The sequence below is a fragment of the Acinonyx jubatus genome, chromosome B2 (assembly GCF_027475565.1).
Source record: "Acinonyx jubatus isolate Ajub_Pintada_27869175 chromosome B2, VMU_Ajub_asm_v1.0, whole genome shotgun sequence".
In the NCBI taxonomy this organism is placed as follows: Eukaryota; Metazoa; Chordata; class Mammalia; order Carnivora; family Felidae; genus Acinonyx; species Acinonyx jubatus.
The window spans coordinates 79,851,170-79,872,031 of NC_069385.1; the positions used below are offsets into that span (position 1 = coordinate 79,851,170).

The 20,862-nt window shown below is 32.6% G+C and overlaps 1 protein-coding gene and 1 long non-coding RNA gene across 4 annotated transcripts in view; one reads left to right on the forward strand and one right to left on the reverse strand.

Moving 5' to 3' along the window:
- Positions 1 to 20,862, forward strand: part of PHIP (pleckstrin homology domain interacting protein) — a 137,551-nt gene that overhangs the window by 45,769 nt on the left and 70,920 nt on the right. For all 3 annotated transcript variants that reach the window (XM_053222545.1, XM_053222544.1, XM_053222546.1), the window contains exons 8-15: positions 3,486 to 3,707; positions 3,982 to 4,082; positions 8,427 to 8,497; positions 9,891 to 9,991; positions 10,082 to 10,122; positions 10,891 to 10,989; positions 11,783 to 11,936; positions 12,367 to 12,501. In XM_053222545.1, coding sequence (XP_053078520.1) covers positions 3,486 to 3,707; positions 3,982 to 4,082; positions 8,427 to 8,497; positions 9,891 to 9,991; positions 10,082 to 10,122; positions 10,891 to 10,989; positions 11,783 to 11,936; positions 12,367 to 12,501 — 924 coding nt within the window. The remainder of the gene's footprint in view (positions 1 to 3,485; positions 3,708 to 3,981; positions 4,083 to 8,426; positions 8,498 to 9,890; positions 9,992 to 10,081; positions 10,123 to 10,890; positions 10,990 to 11,782; positions 11,937 to 12,366; positions 12,502 to 20,862) is intronic.
- The window catches only part of LOC113598795 (uncharacterized), a 46,877-nt gene that overhangs the window by 2,412 nt on the left and 23,603 nt on the right, over positions 1 to 20,862 (reverse strand). The window contains exon 3 of the long non-coding RNA XR_003419515.2: positions 9,868 to 9,998. This is a non-coding gene — a long non-coding RNA (uncharacterized LOC113598795). The remainder of the gene's footprint in view (positions 1 to 9,867; positions 9,999 to 20,862) is intronic.

The following is a 20,862-nucleotide window of genomic DNA, read 5'->3' on the forward strand; positions in this document are numbered from 1 at the left end:
CACTATTGTATAGGTCATGGAAGAGGATAGTGAAGAGAGATTTCCCTAAAAGGTCAAAGATTTCTCTCCTGCAACCAAATGGAAGAAAAGAGGTCAATTGGAATAAAACACACTTGGGGAAAATGTGCATAATGTTGTTTTATTTTAGTACTTGTCTATACAGAGCAAAATTATTAAAATATTAAATTGGTGATATTACTAATAATGAAGTCAATATGAATATAATGGGACTTTTTGTTCTTTTAGTTGGTGAAAAGTCACTGAACACTGACTTTCAGGTTGCTACTATTTTCATTAAAAACTGGCATTTTGGTCAAAAAGGTGTTTGGTTTTTGTTTTTCCCTCTTTGTTAACATGAAAATATGTGAAACACCCTCTATAGTAGAATGTAAAGCAAACTTTTATTCAAATACATAAGAACAAAATGATTTCTATCAGTATTATGAAGCACAATGAGATGTCATGATTTTACTTTTTCATATATTCTACCAGTATTAACATAAAATTTTACTTTTGTTGTGAGTTTAGGTCAGAGCCAAATATTACCTTAATTTTTAGAAGATAAAGTGAATAAATTGACTTAATTTGTGGAGTTAAAAGAGTTGAATAAGTAAGTTTAAGAGTTGAATAAATGCTTTATTGCCGTTTTTTATTCAGCTAATGCTTAGTGCAATTCCCATGTGCCAAGTGGTATGTAGACCACCTTTCTGGAAGTCATAGTCTACTACCATTCCTTCTTCTCTTTTCACTGATAGCAGAGATACAATCTTCTTTCCTTTAATTCCCCAAACAGCTCTGTATTCTATCTCTTTTGAGCTTTCTCTGCTATCATCTGTTTTATCACTTCTCTCTCCTGCCTGTACTGTTTTAACAACTTTCACCTGGCCTCCGATTGTTTATCCTAATTCACACTGATGCCAACAGGATCTTTGCTGTTGTTATTAAGCAACAGCTTAATAATCTGAAGTGATCCTCTTTAGAAAACATATTTCATAGTATACCATAAAAGGTCCTTTACAGTTTTTCCCTAACTTCATCCTTATGCCTTTACCTCACACTCTAAGTTAGCGTACAGACTAACTTGGAGTTCTTACATTGACATTTTCATGCCTTTGATCAAACTTTTCTCTCTTGTTGCCATATGGAATGTTTCTGTTTTTTTAAAGTAGTAAGAGTATTGCTAAAGTAGGGGCACCTGGGTGGCTCAATCATTTAAGCATCCAACTCTTGATATCGGCTCAGGCCATGATCTCATGGTTGTGAGATCGAGCCCCAAGTTGGGCTCGCGCTCGCTCTCTCGCTCTCTCTCTCTCCCATCCCCTCTCCCCCCACGCCAAATAAATAAAGAAACCTAAAAAGAATATCGCCAAAGTAAAAATAAGAATACTACTACCATCAGAAGCAGTGGTAATAGTCTTACTGTGTACCAGGTACTCCATCCTCACTTATTTAGTTTTTGCAACAGTGCGATGATATGCGTAAAGAAAAGAAAACTTAGGCATAGGAAACCTGTAACTTACCCAAGGTTAAACATATAGAAAGTGGCCATACCAGGTCATGAACTAAGATGTTTGACCCTGGAGTCTGTGTGCAAAGCTTACTACATTACGTTGTGTCTTCATGCAGAACGCTCTGTCCAGGCATCACTGCTTCTGGATTCTTTTCCAGATCCTATTTCTTCACCTCTTAGGAAAAACACCCTGTTCCCTTGTTTGAATCTCTTCTGATCAACAGTATAGCACTTCAGACATGTTACTGCATTTACACTCTTTTGCCTTGCTTCTTAAGGACAGGAATCTTGTGTCTTTGTATCTCTAGTGTTTGGCACATACTTAATCTTCAGGCAAATGAATAAATGAGTGCATGAATCACTGAATTTTAAAAGTAGAAGGAACCTTAGGAATCATCCAATTTAACCACCTTGTTTTATAGATAAAGAGCCTGAGATAAGTGAATGGGATAAAAATACCAGATTTTAATGTAGATAATTTACCAAAGTTAAATTTTATCACTAGTCTTTAGTGGTTGGTTACCCACTTAATTTGCTTCAAAGCTCAGAAGAATGTGAGTTAATTGAGAGTATTGTAGGTAGTGTTGGCCGACTCTGGTTTAGGATATAGCATTTAAAATGTTCTGTTAGGGTGCCTTGGTGTCTCAGTGGGTTGAGTGTCAGATTCTTGATTTCAGCTCAGGTCATGATCTCAATGGTTGTGAGATCAGCACTAACAGTGCGGAGCCTGTTTGGGATATATTCATTCATTCCCTCTCTCTCTCTCCCCCCTCCCCCTCTCCCCCCTCCCTCTCTGTCTCCCTCTCTCCCTCCCTCTCTCCCTCTCTCTCTCCCCCCCTCCCTCCCTCCCTTCCTCTTTCCCCCAAACCCCTGCTCGATCTCCCTCTTTTTCTCTCTCTCTCAATAAATATTTACTTAAAACAAATGTTCTGTTAATACTGTGTTTGTGGTCATTTATATGTCCTATCAGTATGAAGGTGATAATACATCTGTACATTTGCTTTTGTGGATCTTCTAACTACTTTCTAATGTCAGATATAAGGAGGGGGTTGTTTTTTAAGAATTAGATTGGATGGTTGTAACATGCCACCTCTGAAACCTATTGATAAGTTTGAATTTGGGAAATGGATAAGGCTAATGACAATATTCTCCACTTTTTTGTGTATTTAAAACTTTCAAATAATGGAAAATAAGAGGAAATAGAGGTTGGTAAAAAAGTATAAATTTACAGCTATAAAATGAATTAAGGAAACTAAGAAAAAAAATAATAAAGCCTAGAAGTTCTAATGTCTGGTTTTGATTATGTGAAATTGAAATGTCTATTTGTAAATATAGATATTCCTGGAAAATGTGTATCTTTTACAGTTTCTTTCTGAGCTTATGCTAGTATAGCAGAATGTGTAATTTATGTATTTTTATTGACTTCATGGGAGATAAAATGAAATTTGTTTTGGTAACTAACAAATCAGCTTTGGTGATTTTATATGTAATGTATTTAGCTGAAGATTACTGATGGGAAACTCATTTATGAATTACATTTTTAACTTCCTAGGAGAAAAATTAGCTTTCGTTTCTGTATAACATAATATCATATACAGGATTAATCACTATTGTGTATTACATTATGTTCTCTTATTACAATTTTGTTTTGTTACTTCAGAAGTTCAGATTCTTTCACAAGATTCCGGATAGAGGTTACCAGAGGTGGTGGGTAGGAGATCATAGGTAAATGTTATTCTTAACATCCTGTTTCTCCTGGTAGATTGGTGGACACACAGGTATTGTTTGTAAGTGAATGATTTAATAAAAATAGACTTGTATAGAGGAAAATTCCTAAAATAAGTGTTTAACACTTCAGTACTTAAGAATATAAGTGTTGGGAAGTGAACATAACAGATACAATTTTTTATCCCTGTTCAGAATTTGAATTACAATTTATAGAGTTAATTCCATTAATACTCATTTTTGTTTTAAGGGTTCTGATGACTGCCTTGTGAAAATCTGGGCAACAGATGATGGAAGATTATTAGCTACTTTAAGAGGACACGCTGCTGAAATATCAGACATGGCTGTAAATTATGAGAATACCATGATAGCAGCTGGAAGTTGTGATAAAATGATCCGAGTCTGGTGTCTTCGAACATGTGCACCTTTGGCTGTTCTTCAAGGCCACAGTGCATCTATAACATCACTACAGGTAATTTGCTTAATCCTTGTAAAATCCTTTTGATTATGATTTAAATTTTAAGTCACTGTTATAATCCATTGTATAAAGCCAACTAAAATGAAGAAAGGAATATTTCTTTTTTCTTTATAAATATATGGACTTTAAATACATGGTAGTCATGACCTTCATCCATTGTGAATGCTTTCTAGCTCTGTTTATTAGTTGCTGTTTATATGGTAAAAAGTGGGTTATTTGGATTGTGTCACTCTTCTTATATTTTTTTTCTTCTTCAATTGTTTTTCAGTTCTCACCATTGTGCAGTGGCTCAAAGAGATATCTATCTTCTACAGGGGCAGATGGCACTATTTGTTTTTGGCTGTGGGATGCTGGAACCCTTAAAATAAAGTCAGTTGCTCTTTTATTTCATAGAATCGATTATTTAATTTAATGGTTAAAATTGCAATAATATAAAGTAGTCAACAATAAGTATAAATTTATTTATTCTTCTTAGTAAAAAACAGAAATGCATTCACTGACCTCTTTGATTTTCATGCTTCTCCCCGCACTCCCCTTTTTTTCCATGCTTCAAAGAAAGTTTATGTTAACAGGTTTGGTTTTTGGTTTTTTTCTCTTTTTCCTAGCCTTAGCCATTTCCTTCAGAACATACCTGTTTCATTATCACTCCTTTCTGTATACGGCATAATTTCATCTCAGTAGCTCCTTCTGGTGTTGAGAACATAATCTTAAGAATTCCTAAGGCTATTCTTTAGAAGAATTGTAGTTTATTTGTGTCACTGAATCTACAAACTTTAGGTTTTATTGAAGATCTCAGGAAACGTAGGAAAACAGATTAAGTTTTTACTAAATTACATCAAGGTAGATAAATGCATCCTCACCTCATCCCATAATAGCATTTTGCATCTGTGCTTTCTCTTGTTCTAGTATCTTGGTTTATTAAAACAAGGTGGTTAGACAGTGTTCTCTTTCGATTAAGGACAATGAGGCAAAACAGTTCTTAAGAATTGGCATGGCCAGGACTTAGAACAACACTTCTCTGCCCTTTGGTACCATGCTATCTATGCCTTGCCACCTCTCAAGTGGGTATAATAGGGAGAGGAAGTGCTGCATATTGCCCCATAGGCAGTCTGTGAATGGGGAATTGGTGCACTCAGTGATTCTGCAGTGTCTAAATGGTCATCTCTGTGCTCTCATGGTAGAACATCATTCAGATTAGAAGGGATATCTCAATAATTCTGTCTGACTTTTGTTTATAAATATCAACTCGAGTAATTTGAGAATGTCTTTATAATTTTAAAAGAGTAGTATTTAGATAAGCTTCGTGTATATTAAGATTCCTGTAGAGTGCTGCTAATGGCAAGGCATTAAGAGGCCATGGAAGGTAGAATAACATAATAAAATGTACTTCATTTGAAAAAAGGATTCTGATTAAGACATGATTGTTTGGAGAAAGCAAGTTGATTTCTAATTTTAGTTGCATTCTTAATATTTAGAATATTAAAGATTTTCTGTAAACATTAAATAAAAGTTTAAATATTTTACTGATGTGTGTGGACAATAGCAATAGCTAATTGTTGTTTTCCTTTGAGTATTTTTTACCTTCTTATGGACCAGATTAGGATACCATTGTGTTTTCATGTTTTGTTTTTATACAGAAGAAAAATATGACTAACAGTCTTCAAATTAGCATAGGAACAAAAATGTTTTCACAAAATTAAACTCTCAACTTTGTGCTTCTTGAGGATTACATTGCTAAGTACGATAATATTTATCTGGATTCTTGAGAAGTGAATTATTCCATATAAGTGATATTTTTTTCAGAACCTTTACAGAGATTTACCCATTAACCAACTATCCTAACAGCTTTTTCACATAAATGTGTATTTTTAATGTAGATGCAAGTAGAGAAATGTATATAATTTTCTGCTGTTTTTTTCTTAACATTTTATTATAGGTATTTATAATAATTTTAATAGCTGCATTATGTTCCACTGAGTTGTTATGCTATACTTTGCTTCATGTTTTTCCTATTTTTGGACATACAGATTTTTTTATAGTTATTATAGGTAGGATTTTTTTCTATTCTTGTAATCATCCCTTAAAAGCTTTTAACCTACAGTCAGGCATAAAGGAGTAATTTTTTCTTAGTTATAGACTTGGGGACACTTAGTTTCTTTTCCATATTTACTCATGGCTAATAACTGCCAAAAATTTTGGCAGGATGTAGATTGTTACTGTCACATGGGTTTTAATTACTGATCAAAGGCAAAAATTGTATTGAACTGTAATGCTTTTGTATAATCTGATGAGGAGGTGCCTTCAGCAACCCAGTCTGCATTGAGAAAATCAATTCTTTTAGAAGTTAATGAAACCTATTTTGAAACCCAAACCTCTCGATAAATTTGTTTTTATACAGAGTTTATGTATGTGGTAACAATTTCCACTAATAAAAATGCTGCTTCTTAGATGAAAAATAGGAGTGGCTGCGTGACTCGGAATCTGACTGAAGAGATCTCTGAGTAGGAGAGAAAGGCTGTCCAAGCATATTTAGATGTAAGAGGAGAATGGGAATCCTAAAATATATAGATGATAATGATTACAAATTTTTATTAAGCACTTAGTCTGACAAGCTTGTACTAATAAGCACTTTCTATTTGTCATCTCACTAATCTTTATAACAACCCTATGAAGAAGGTACAATTATTTTCTTTAGGACAGATAGGAGAGAAAATAGAGGTGGATACTGGAAGTATTTTGTCAACCGCCTCTCAAGCAGAGTGCCAAACTAAAAAGCAGTTATTCATTGATTGACTATCTAGAACTGGTTGAATTAAATTAATTAAAATACTAATGATACTAATACTTATTGAGTGTGCAGTACTAAGCATTTTACGTGGGTTAAATTTATTCAGTTATCTCAATAACTCTTAAGATATGCTTTGTTTTTACTCCCATTTTATAGATGAGACTGAGGCACAGAAATGTTAACTTGACTAAGGTCATAATGCTTGATAAGTGGCAGAGCTGGAAACTGGACTCACAGAATCTGATACCAAAGCTTTATCTTAAAATATTTCCTCAGATGTGCTTTTAAAAACAAATTATTTGTGGGGTTCCTGGGTGGCTTAGTTGGTTAAGCTTCCGACTCTTGATTTTGGCTCTGGTCATGATCTTGCAGTTCGTAAGATCAAGCCCCACTGCTGACAGCGTGGAACCTGCTTGGGATTCTCTCTCTTCCTCTCTCTATCTACTCCCACCCTCAAAATAAATAAATAAACATTTAAAAAATAATAAATTATTGTACTTGTTTATCTATTTTTTCCCTTTAAAAATATTAAAGTCCATTTAAAATGGCAATTTATATGATTATTTGTATATTCTGATTGTAAGTTACAGCTAAATGGTTGCTTAACACTTACAAGAATGAATGTGCTAAAAATTAACAAAAATGGAGAGCTGGAATCCATAAGATATTAATGAAAATAGTGTATTTAGTTGTCTTTATAATTTCAGATTACTTAAATTATGGTTACTTAATTCTACTCTGAATAATTGTTTAGGTTTTAAGAGTGTTTTAATAACTTTCTGTTCTCTAAACTATTCATGCTCAGTTATGTCAGGGCTTGTGACCATTAGGAAAAATTGTATAAATGTCACTTTAAAAATTTATTTAATTAAAATTTTTAACAAATACTGTTCTGTATCACTTTGACAAAAATTCCTTTTTCTGAATGTGTAATTGATAGATCATAAATATTTTGTCCTTTTTTCCCCTGATATGATTACAAAACTGAAACCACTCTATTTTCAATTGCTATGGATTATACAATTTATGCAGTGCACTTTGATTGAAAGCTCTAATTATTTCTTTGAATTTTCTCCCCAATACCTTAAGGAAAAACTAGATCAAAATGTATGTTAAGTAGGGCTCTAAATAAAATCCCTGTATTAGAGCGTTACAAATATATTGTGTACTTATTGGACCTGGTATGGTATAAAATCTACAGTTTTTCTTTCTTCAATACTGTTGATTGTAACAAACATGTAACGTCAGTAGTGTAAATATAAGACATATTCTGTAATACAAAATTATACAGTTAATGTACATATATTTAAAGGAAGATGATTTTTCTGTAGATGTCTATTTTGAATGAACATTATAGTTGACATAAGATTCAAACAGTCTTCAGATTTTCACTAGGATAAGTGTTTAAGATTCTTTTTGGAGTCTTAAAAAGCGTATTTTGTCACATTGGAAGATAAACAGAGGGAAATATTTAATTAACAGTGCCTAATATTGAAAAAGTTTAGTTAACTGATGGTATACTTATGCCACAGAGGCAGTACCTATTTTGCTGGTGTGTTCATGTTTTCAAATGACTTATTTTCTAATGTATTTGTGCATTGCTACGGTACTGTATGAAAAACTAAATCCTGTTAAATATGGTTAGAAGCAAGTATAACTAATAACTACATGTCTGGTGTGACAGTGGCTTTGAGAGTGTTTCATGTGTGGATTGTTGTATAATCTGGGGCTCCTATGAAATCTGTAGAGTTTCCATAAGATCTGCTGATCACGACACATAATGATTTCCAACTTGTTTAGGAAGGGAGCCATCTGTTGCTTCTTATTTAATTTTGTCTTTCTGTATTTAGTTTTTGAAACAGCTCATTTCTGGTGTTGCTGTTCCCTTTAGGGATATTTTTAATTGTTTATTTTTTATATTATAGTCCAAGACCTGCTAAATTTACAGAGCGCCCTCGGCCTGGAGTTCAAATGATCTGTTCTTCTTTTAGTGCTGGTAAGATTTTTCTCTCCCTAATTTTCCACTTAAAGTTGTACATTAGAAAGCTTCTAGTGGAACACATAAAATTTTGGAAAATATTTACTATCGTAATATAAATCATATTCACATACATAAACCAGGGGATGGTCATAAATTAATTTAGAAATATTTGAACTTTGCTAGAGTCTTTTTATGTATTCACGTGACTAAGAATTTTCCTTGAGACCATAATGCTCTGCTCTGGAGAATAAGAGTTTCAGAATCGACTCTGTTAAAGAATATATCTTTGAATAGTTATCTCATTGCGAGAAAGGTATTTTAAATACGTTTTATATTTTCATGACATTTGGGAGGTATCCTGTAGCTAAGTAAAATAAATTTGATTGCTATTTGTAAATATTAAATACTTCACTCCAAATTCTTGTTCTTTGCTCTTTAAAAAGTAGCTATATAGCAATGCTGATAACTCCAATTATGTTTTGAGTTTGTGCAGTAGCATTTTGAATGGACATGTCTTTTTAAACAAACTATAATTTGAAGATTTGAAATGAATTGATGAGAAAATGAAATGAAATGTTAATAGATTTAACACCTATTAAATGTTCCTAGTACCAGTTCCTTTTACATTTACTTCGAGTTTTACTTGTCTTTTCAATTCATAATTGTGAATAGCAGTAGTTCCTCAGATAAGTGATAGCATACTAATGACATAAATCTGTTTTTTCCATATTAATATCCAAACGTGTTTAATTTCTAACTTCTAGATTTCCACTTCTACTGCCATGAAGACCATTTTCCTTTTCGTAATAACACAATTACAGGCTTTATACATGATTTCAGAGTACTCTGTAAGGAGTTATATACAGCACTGTTTTCAGTACTGTAGGAGAATATTGATTCAAAGTGGAGAGAGCAAATTGCTATATAAATAACTGTAATGTAAAGTAGAATGTATGTATTACAGACAAAGTCTTAAGAGTTCAGAGGATAGCAGGCTCATTTGATTGCAGGGTGGCAAAGACAGCCCATTGAAGAAATTGGGCCCTAAAAGTTTGATAGATTTTAACATAGGAAATGTGGCAAGAGAGGGACTTCAGTAGAGTTAAAGGGCATGTTTTCTAGGGAGGGTGATAAATTTTAACAAAGAATTATGTAATCACTTAATGAAATGATTTGTAGTGGAAATCTGTAAATATTGAAAATGCATCTTCGTTAAAGCTGTGCTAGTTAAATGTATTTTAAGTTCATTAAGTTCAGTTTTAGATGTAATTTTTATGCTTAGGATAAATATGCATAGTTTTAGAGTAAAATATTAATCATCAGTATATATTATGGTAATATTGCTTGCATTTTATTTTCAGTGATTTTGAAAGTGTTTTACTCACAAATGTTTGCTCCTACTCCTCAGGTGGCATGTTTCTGGCCACAGGAAGCACGGATCATATTATTCGGGTTTATTTTTTTGGATCAGGTCAGCCAGAGAAAATATCAGAATTGGAGTTCCATACTGTAAGTACTGATAAAAAGAATAAGATAGGTACAATTTAAATGAGTTTAACAGTTTATATTCAGGATTTTTTTTTATCTCTTTATATGTAGGACAAAGTTGACAGTATCCAGTTTTCCAACACTAGTAACAGGTAAAATAATTATTTTTGTTTGTAAATTTAATTCCAATTTTAAAGTTATCAAATACATTTCCTACAGTCAGATTTTAATTAGAACTGTATACAACTTAGCTACTAAAATAAGGATCTTGAGCAGTTACACTGAAGAGTGACTATAGCCTTCACATGCATGTGAGAACAGGTCTTATGTTTTATTTCTATAAATGTTAGTTTATTTGGGCACTTTTAACAATAGGGACTTTTATCCACCCTATATTATTTTCTATACATATCAAAGTGTAGGGAAACTTAGTAGAGTTTGGAAATGTATCATAATGTAATATTTGAGACAGAACTATTTACTGAAGATAAATGATGTTTTGTAAATTTTCCCAGGTTCTTACTTGAAAATGAAAGAAAGCTATTCCTAAGTACCTTTTACCTTGAGTAAAAGAAGTCAAGTTCTTTAACATTGAGAGGAAAATCAGTATTTTTCCATTGGAAAATACTCATTTTATTTGTAAGGTAGTAAATGGTGGCCTTGAATCCCTTTTGAATGTCCTTTTGCGACCTAGCCATACACATTAGAATATGTATATAAAGTTTTAAAAGCCCGTTAAGTTGCAGAAGTTGTTAATTTAGTAGAGAATATCTGACAGAGAGTAATCTGTATTATATTAGAATGCTGTGTAAATAAAGATGAGTCTGTCTTTTAGTATTTTGAAAAACAGCTCTGGAAAAATTCATTTAGTAAAGTACATGTGTTTTTTTGGGGGGGGGGGTGGGTTTCCTTTAATTCAGATTTGTGAGTGGGAGCCGTGATGGGACAGCACGTATTTGGCAATTTAAACGAAGAGAATGGAAGAGCATTTTGTTGGATATGGCTACTCGTCCGGCAGGGTAAGAGATCGAATTTGAAATATTACATAAATATAGGTAGATCATTTAAAGTATGCTGTATTACAGGCTGGTGTGACTCTCAGCCTGTGGAAACATATGTCATAATCTATGTTAAAATGATTACTTTTCTGTAATAACTAGAGGTGTTACTGGAGATGGAAAGGGGATATTTCTAAAATTATTTATTGCCATATATATACACAAAGATCTGCATTAATGACTTTTTCAGTTTGATTTATTAAGATGATGATAGTACTACAGGAATACTCCTAGTTTTCTTTAAAAAGTAGAACATATTCTAGTGTTAATCTGTCACAGAGAGATGATGTAGTGTATCTAGTGGTTTTCTCCAGCCAAGAGAAATTATATTACACTTTGTAACTATTATTTTGGTTTTAATATTTAATAAATAATTCTATATTTATATGTAGTGGTCTCAGGTGGATGGGAGAGCAAAGCAATTAGCGGGGCATGACAGCAGCAGAAGATGGAGAGTGAGCTGCATGGCATAGAATTCTTGGATCCAGATAGAGTTAAAGCATTAATAACATGTTCAAGGTCATCTATTACTAAGGGCTTAGGAGTGCTGAAATCCTGGGTGTTTGCTGACTCAGTGCAGTGTTTTTGCACTCATTCTTTGTTGATACAGATTATTCTTAATTGCTGTTAAGTGATAGTTATTCATGTAATGAACTTAAATATAGATTATAAAAAAACACATTTAGGTTTTTGTCATAATAGTATTTTAATAAATAATATTGGTGTAAACAAATACTGCCTCCATCACTTTCAGCCAAAACCTTCAAGGGATAGAAGATAAAATCACAAAAATGAAAGTAACTATGGTAGCATGGGATCGACATGACAATACAGTTATAACTGCAGTTAATAACATGACTCTGAAAGTTTGGAATTCTTACACCGGTCAACTAATTCATGTCCTGATGGTGAGGAAAAAAAACTCATTTTTATTTGGTATAATGAAGCTTATTATAGAATGGAATATTTTCATTGAGGACTAAAGTCTTTTATAAAAAAAGTTAGCCAAAAAATCTTGCTAGATGGATAACAGGTCTTTGTGGGAGATTAGAAATAATTTTAAAATGTAGTTAAGCAGGTTTGATTTGGAAATCGAAATTCTTGCTGTTCTTTAATACGTAGGGCTGCATCAGTAGTATTCTCAGGTTTCACTAAATGATAGCAAAGCCCTGAATAGTGGTATTAGCTCAGCTTCAGTATTATACATTGACAAATTTGAAGATTTTTGCCACTTTAATAATTCTTAGAATTCAGATTCTAGACATGTTGCCATATTGATGTTTGATTGAATTTTCTTTTTTAAATTCATAATTCTGTGCAACTTCAAAAATATTTCAGGGTCATGAAGATGAGGTATTTGTCCTTGAGCCACACCCGTTCGATCCGAGAGTTCTCTTTTCTGCTGGTCACGATGGAAATGTGATAGTGTGGGATCTGGCAAGAGGAGTCAAAATTCGATCTTACTTCAATATGGTAATTATCAGTCTCTTCATTTTAAAGATTTGGGGACTTCATGCAGGTACTCTGCATATCACAAAGGAAATCCATTTAGGAGTTTATTTAGACATTTTTTTGCCTTTAAGTTTCAAAAAACAATTCAGTATTCTACACTTATATTTAGGTGTTAAATTTAAAAGAAAATTGTGCATATTAACAGTACATGTATATTGGTGATAACTAATTTGGTTTCTAAAATAGTTTTAAGAGTGATACTTTGAGAAACTCACAAGTAGAAAGATACAAAATAATATAGATTAGAAAAAAGTTTGGAAAACCATGGTAAGAAATTATAAATATATTGTGTTAGTGTACTTCAGCAGCCCTCTTGTGCACAGTTTTATTCCAGTACACCCATTTTATTTGTTTTATAAAGTTTTATTTAGGTAATCGCTATACCCCACATGAGGCTTTGACTAATGACCCTGGTATCAAGAGTGTCATGCTCTTCCAACTGACTCATCCAGGCACTGCCCCAATGCACCCATTTTAAAATTAGAGCCAGATTAAAGGCTTTCTTGTCTTTTATCATCGAATTGTAGTATGTTAGATATTTATTGTGTTTAAGCCCTTTCCCCTCCAAATTTTGCTTCTTATGTAAATTTTTAGTATAATTTGCTCAGTATATATGTAGCTTATTGTGCAGTGTTTTCCACTTGTCTCTAACCACTGTATGAAGTTTTCTTCAAATACTGCTGTTTATCGTCACTTTTTAAAACATCTACTTCCTAGGTATTAGGGATACCTTTCAACAAAAGGAAAAAGAAAAACATTTATTTCTACTATTTCAGCATCTTTAGATTTTTTTTAATCAATTATGGAAGCCTCTTGTAATGAGTCATGAAAAGGTACAATTAATAGTGTGTATAGTCAGTTATTTTGAAAAGAAAAAAACCTCAAAGTGTCATTTGTGAAATGCCATGTTTTGTGAAAAAATTTCATGAAGGTGATACTATACTTCATTGATAATCATAGTAAAGTTCTACATAGTAAGAAGTAATTAAAAAGTCAGAGGGAGGAATAAGAAGATAAAAGCATTATTAGTGAAGGAATTCAGTTACCTGCCTTTATAGATATACCTTAGTGTACATAAGGTAAGAACTTAAGATTTGTCAAATTCTTATTTTTCTAAAAAGACTGCTAATTATTTGGAGTACAATTTTTAGTGACAGGTGGATTTCCTTAGTGATATGTGTATAGAGAGTTTTTTTTAAAGCAAATCCTTAAATATGCTGGTAAAGAATTCTTTCTTTTCTATCCTTGTGTTTCTGGTTTGCTCTTTTTTGAGGCATCTCTGTTTAAATAAAAATACTATTTTCTCAATTTGTCTTTATAGCTTCAAAAGAAAACAATTTGTGGCCTATACATATATTTTAGTGACTTTTTTTTTTTTAGTAATTTCATATTTTCAAAAGGCATTGGTGGGTTAATTGAGTGTTTGGGGGGAAAGTTTTATCTCGTACTTGAATACTGCTTTCACCTTTAAGCTACAAAGGTGAATTTTTCCTGTTCAGGTAAGTTGATCACACTAATATTCCACCTTATGTTATAAAAATTGGAATACATTGAGACTTAAGTGATTTGCTCTTAGACCATTACAAATAAGTGATGTAGCCGGGAATTGAAGTCAGACATACTATATTGCATAGTCTTTGAAATTAACTAAGGGATTTAGTTAACATTATTGCCTTAAAAATTGTTTTAAGAGTTTTAGATAAGGATATTTTTCCTGTTCCAAGAATAAGGGAAAAGTCTCTAAAGGGCAGAAGAAACAACTTTATGTAATAAGTAGATTGGATGGTATCCATAGAATACTCAAATTGAGAAAGACAAAACATAGACTAAAAAGGATTAAAAATATATCCTGCACTTAAAAAACTAGAAAATGAACTACATTTTATCTAATTAAAATAAAGACACTCCTTTTAATTTTTTGCATGATTTTTAATGACTTCCAAAATACTTCTGTGTATTACCTCATTTGGTTTTCATGAAAACTTTGTAATACAATCAACAGTAGATTTTATTATTACTGGTTTTATGAATGGAGAAACTGTACAGAGATGAATTGCTTTGCCCAGGTTTATCTAGGTCACACACCTGTTACAGGGGAACTTGGGGTTTTAAACCCGTATTTTTTGGTCCATTGTTACTGTGTTCTTAATAACTCTAGTTAATGGATGGCCATTGCACAGCTAACTTCCAAATCTACCTAGTTAGTGATATGTCACCTGGAGGAGATGTTTTTATAATGGTATTAACTCTGAGTAGATCATTTGAGATCTTAAAGTTTAGCTTGATGATTTTTTTCTGTCTCTTCATTTATAAGTTCTCTAAGTGCCCTCCCTGCTTTTTGCTCTTTGCTTTTTTGTTCATTTCATTGTTTGTTTTATCTATGGACAGACGGAAGATAAAGCATCCAGCATTGCTATTAAAATAAAAACAATTTGAGGGGAGAGTAGAAGCTTGTGTTCACTGTCCACTATCATGAAGGTAGCATTTTGGTTATAGTAGTTATAACTATTTAGCTCTGTGTAGCAAGTCAGTCATTTTTTCAGTTACTAAAATACCATAAAAGTTGAAGAAGTACAAATTCAAACTCTAATATTAATTGTACCAGTAATCATAAGTTCGACCTAGTAAATAATTTTTTAGTGCTCTCTAGAGAAACTATTTATAGCGTGCCTTGGAAGACCTCTTTTAAGGATGAATAATTCTAGTGGAATACTCACTGTTTAGACTAGAACTGGTAAAAGTTTAGAAGAAGTATTATTAGGGCTACATAATATTTCATGTGAGTTTTAAAATCAAAGCTTTACAACATGAAGAAAAAAATCACCATTAAACAGATATACAGCCAGAAAATACGGCATGTAAACTGCCTTTAAAAGAAAAAAAAAATGTATATATAATTCTTTAAGATGCAGGTTTTTATCAATTATATTTTGAGAATACTTTAATACTGGTTTTTCTTTTTTATGATACTTTGATTTTCCACTTGAAATTCATCATACCTTTGTAAGAAGTTTTGAAATCATGTAACAAATAATTATTACGTGTTAATCAGCATTTTACTGTCCCTTTTTACCTATTACAAAAATTAAACTTTTTTTGAAATTTTATACATAGTCAAAAATTCTACGTCATCAAAAATGCCTTTCATGGGGGAAAAGTTGAGTTTTGTAAATGCCTATGTTTGGCATGGAGTAAGAACATTTTAATAAAATTATATATACATTTAATAAATTTAAAGTATGAGGCATTGATGTATTAATATTGCACTGATACTTGTCATTCTGATAAATATTCTAATTACTTCCCCCCCCCCCCGTATCAAGCCTTGACTTATACTTTTAAAAATCTGACACTTTATTTTAGGACCACCTAAATTTGTAAACAAGGTTTGAAATTAAGAATTGAGATAGAGAGTTAATTACTTATTTGCCCATAAAACCCCCTAATTTATTTCATTTCAAAATTTAATAAAAAGATTCTTAACCTGCTAGTGGTATTGTCTAGAAAAAGTGATGGAGTTACCTTGCTTATTTTTACTACTAGCTTTCCTCTTAATGGAAGATTTGAATGAAAAAGCAATTAGGGGTGGGTGGGTGTTAGGTTTGCTTTTGTTACATACAAGAAGTATATGACAAGTGAAAAGAGATAACAGAGCATGAAGTAGAATAGACAGTTCATGTTCCTTGTAACACCCCCCCCCCCACCGTTGTCTCATCTTTAAAAATAAAATAATCTTAAACATTCAATAGCATTTGTTGGAAAAGTATATGAGGAAGAAACCTGGAACCTTTCTTTATTATTATTATTATTATTATTATTATTATTATTATTGTATTTGAGAGAGCACACAAGTGGGGTACAAGGGCTGAGAGAGAGAGAGAGAGAGAGAGAGAGAGAAAGAATCCTAAGCAGGCTCAACACTTACACAGACCTCAGTCCCACGACCCTGGAATCATGACCTGAGCCAAAATCAAGAGCCAGATGCTCAACTGACTTAGCCACCCAGGCACCCCTCCTTTTTTTTTTTTTTTTTTAAATGAACCAGAGAATGAAAGTAAAGAATATTGTACAGACGATTAGAAGACAACTTTATTTTCTTTAAAAATATATATAAATTTTAGCCCTTAAGCTTTACTTGTCTACATTCCTCTAAAAACTGTGACAATTATTCATGTTCTAGTTGAACAGACCTTATATACCTATATCATATATATATTCAGGATAAAAGTGTATTTGGGTATTTTGTTGAAGACAGATAGTATATATTAAGAATATTCCAAACTATTCAGGCGTTGTTTAGCAAGCCTAGTATAGATGTGTTTTAATGAGAGGTGTTCTAAACTCTAGTTTAAAGGCTCTGAAACTTCAATTAAATGTTAAAAGGCAGATAAATTGTTCCCAGAAATAACTTGAAAATGTGTGCAAACTCCTTGAACTGAATTTAAAGGATTTTGTACTATTCCCATTTCCTGAAAGAGGTAAGCAAGTTTGAGAGTTTAATATAACCATAGATGGTCCTAAATATAAAGTTGTTTTAGCCCTTTTCCCCTTAAATTAACACAGTATAACTACGTTTTAACTACAAGTTTAAATGAACAATAAGTTAATTTGAAAGGGGACTTTCAAATTTCTTAGTTTGATTTGATTCTTAGAAAGTAAATAAAAGCTGTTTGAAGTGGGATTGTAGACCCCACATTAGTAGCTTTCCTCATGTTTCTGGTGCTTTTATCTTTTCTGTTCCCTTCCTTTTTTCCGTATTATTCCTAGCTGTGTCTATGACGTTCTCTTTTCATATCATTGTTTCTCTCATGTTACTCAAAGCTGTAGTTTGTTGCCTCTTATCTGGTTTTGATTTTAATTGAAGAGTACAATGTCTCTTTCTAGACAGCAATTTACTGAATTTGAGTTTTGCTTTACTTTTGTTGTCTCATGAGTAAATTCCAAATAACAATTTTTATTTATTTAATTAAAATTTTCCTTATTTTTATAATTAACCTTTCTTTTACTTGAGATTTTTAAAAAAATGTTCCAGTGTCCACTAATCCAGAACAATATATTTCTCCTTGCAACGTTCCAAACAAGCAGAGGCTGCCAATCCACCACTCAGAATTTTTGCACATGCATACTTCTGACAATATGTTCTCAGTGTGACCTCTAATTTAGTTTTAGACAGTTGTAGCTGCATATATCTAGGAAAGGGAGAAAGAGAAGCTCAAAATAGGCAATCTCGTATTGTGTTCTCTTGTGAATCAAGATTTCAAGATAAATCTTTCTCTCTTTTTCTCCTTCTCTCTTCTCCTTCCTTTTTTGCTTTCATCCTTCCATCTCTTTCATTACCTATCTATCATCATCTAACAAGATGCCATATATCTGCACTCTATGTTAAAAGGATTCTTTGATGCTTCCAGTCCTTGTTTCAGCCTCCCTGGGTAAGGAATTACCTTCAATCTTCTGAGTATAAACTTTATTGTCACTTTTTTTTCAGGTTTCTCCGGTTCTCTAGATTCTGTCTCTTTCTCATCTTTGGTATCAAAAACATATCTTAAAATTTGTTGCCATGAATGTGAGTTTGTCTCTCTAGCTTGTCATACTGTATTATATTTAGTGGATTACTTTTATGTAATTCTTTGACATGGTCTATGAATTACTGTCACAAGGGTTTTGGAGATTTGATAGTTATACAGGGAAGTATGTAAACATACACATGGAAGACACTTTGATTAGCAAACATTTGAGTATTTTGTGCATTAGCACAAAATATGGGGACCACAAAGAAGAATAAGACATTGTCCTTGTTTTTAGCCGGCAGTGGTAGCATGGCATGTGAGAAAAGAGAATTGTTGTATCTAAAGATGTGTAAGGATCACTTCAGGATGGATGTTCAGAAACAGTTTTTTTGAGGAAAAGAATTGGAATTATGGCTTGAAAAATAAAAATTGAGTCATTAAGAAAGATACTTAATTTATAAATGAAAGGAATATTATAAATAACCAAGTAAGATGTGTTAAGATGTAATTTAGAATGGTTGTCTGGAATAGATTTTGAAAAGTGGATGACAAGCTGAAAAGTGTAAGTTGAGGTGGATTGTTGATGGCCTCGTATTACCTTGTAAGCATAAAAAGAATAGTTAACATGGTGGGATTTTCATAAACTATACTTCAGAAACAAGGGAAAAGGTTTGATTGCCAGTAGTAGTATTTCAGGTGTGAAGTTGAATAGGTTGGGGGATAACTACTTTTATCATTGAAATCATAATGAAAATTTATAGGGGTTAAGGTAGTAGAAAATTAGTGAAAGAAAAATGTGTATAAGACTTGGAGTTTTGTGACTGATAGAAGGATTAGGGCTGGAGAGTGCTGGAAAATTTAATATGTTGGGAGTGTACCCCAGGTTGCATTGAAAAAATAATATTCATGGAAATATGAGTTATGTGAAGAAAAACTGATTTCTTTTAGCTCATCTTTATGTTTATTATGATGTAGTGTTGGAGATCTATGTGGAAATGGCCAGCCAGCAATTGAATATAGAATACTTAGAAGGGCTAGGAGTGGAAAGAGATGTTGAAATCTTCCATGTAGAACGCTGTTTACCTCATGGAGATAGAGCAGTGTAGAGGGCTTACAGCTAAACTTTTAAAATATAGTCCTATTTAGCAAATGGAGAAGAGATCATAATCTTTAAAGAGTGTGTTAGAAAGATACCATGCTAATATTATGTCAGAGACCTAAGGAGGAGAACAGATTACAAGGAAGACTCATGAATAATATTACAGCCCTCAGTGAAATCAGAATATGGGTAAGCAGAATGCTGTTAAATTTGAAGATTAGTTATTTATTTTGATAAGAAATGTTCCTTTGATGAAAATTAGAGCTCATTCTTCAAAATCACTTTTATGTATCTACTGGTTCTATCAAGATAGTTACAGCAGTTTCCTTTTTTATATAAATTTATTATCTTAGCACTCCGTGAACAGTTACCTTTAATTCATATTTAATAATGTTTATACATTAAAGAATTTTTGATATTAAAGGAAACATTCATTTGCTAATGGTCTTTAAAGTAATGTGATGACACCTACCTAGCCTATTACAGTGTGGGTAATTTCCCTGAAGATCTGTTTTTTGTTTGCACTGTAACCATCATAATGATTAAAGTGGCCAAAGCATATTTTAGGCATATGTATGATAGTGTCTGTCTTCAGTATTTAGTGTACTTTCTGAATTAAGTTTATTTCTCCCCTGGTAGATAAACTCTAAAAGTTGTTTATACATAAGGACTTTCTAAGGATAATTCTTAGCATAAGTTCTGTTTCCCAGCTATTTTATTCCTGGGATGAGTCTGTATCACAGAATCGTTAGGATGTTTAAAGATTCCTAATTTCAATTATGGAGTATTTCTAGGTAAGATGCTCCCTTCTAAACAGTGGAATAGTTTTAAAAATGAATGAGGCAAAAAACAAAACAAAACAAAAAACCTGACCCTGGTCATAAACCTGGACGAATTCCTTAACAGGACGATTCTGCTTAAGATAGCCCATATTTAAAAAAAAAATTTTTTTAATGTTTATTTTTGAGAGAGACAGAGACAGCACAGTCAAAAATAAATAATGTTTATTTTTGAGAGAGACAGAGGCAGTTACAGAGACAGTGAGTGGGTTAGGGGCAGAAGGAGAGGGAGACACAGAATCCTAAGCAGGCTCCAGGCTGTGAGCTGTCAGCACAGAGCCCGACGCAGGGCTCGAAATCAGGAGCTGTGAGATCATGACCTGAGCCGAAGTCGGACACTCAACCGACTGAGCCACCCAGGCGCCCCAAGATAGCCCATATTTTTAACATTCTTGAATTATGTTGAGTTTCTCCACGACTGCATACTTCTCATATTCACCTGTGTGTATATTCTTCATGATTGATGTAATTTAGACTCTGTAATTTTAGTCTGCATTGTAGTGATTTTACTATATACCTCATTTCCAGATTTGTCTAATTTTTCCAAAAAGTCTTCCTGAATATCAGATGTTAGAATTTTAGAACTGGGTAGGACTTTGGCGATCATTTAAATTATCTCTATCGCAGAGAGATTAAGTGATTTGCCAATAACCAGAGAAGTCTCTTAGGTCTTAGGCCTCATTTCTCTGTCTCCTTTAATTATTCATCATTCTATTTCACAAAAATTACATTGGTAGTTGTGGATAGTATTCTGCCTTAAAAAAGATACTAGTATTCTTCATTAAATATGACAGTTCTGTCATCATCATGGCTTTTCGCTCATAAGTTTTTGTATTATTTTAAATTCAGTGTAAACCTCTAAATAGTACTCCTCATT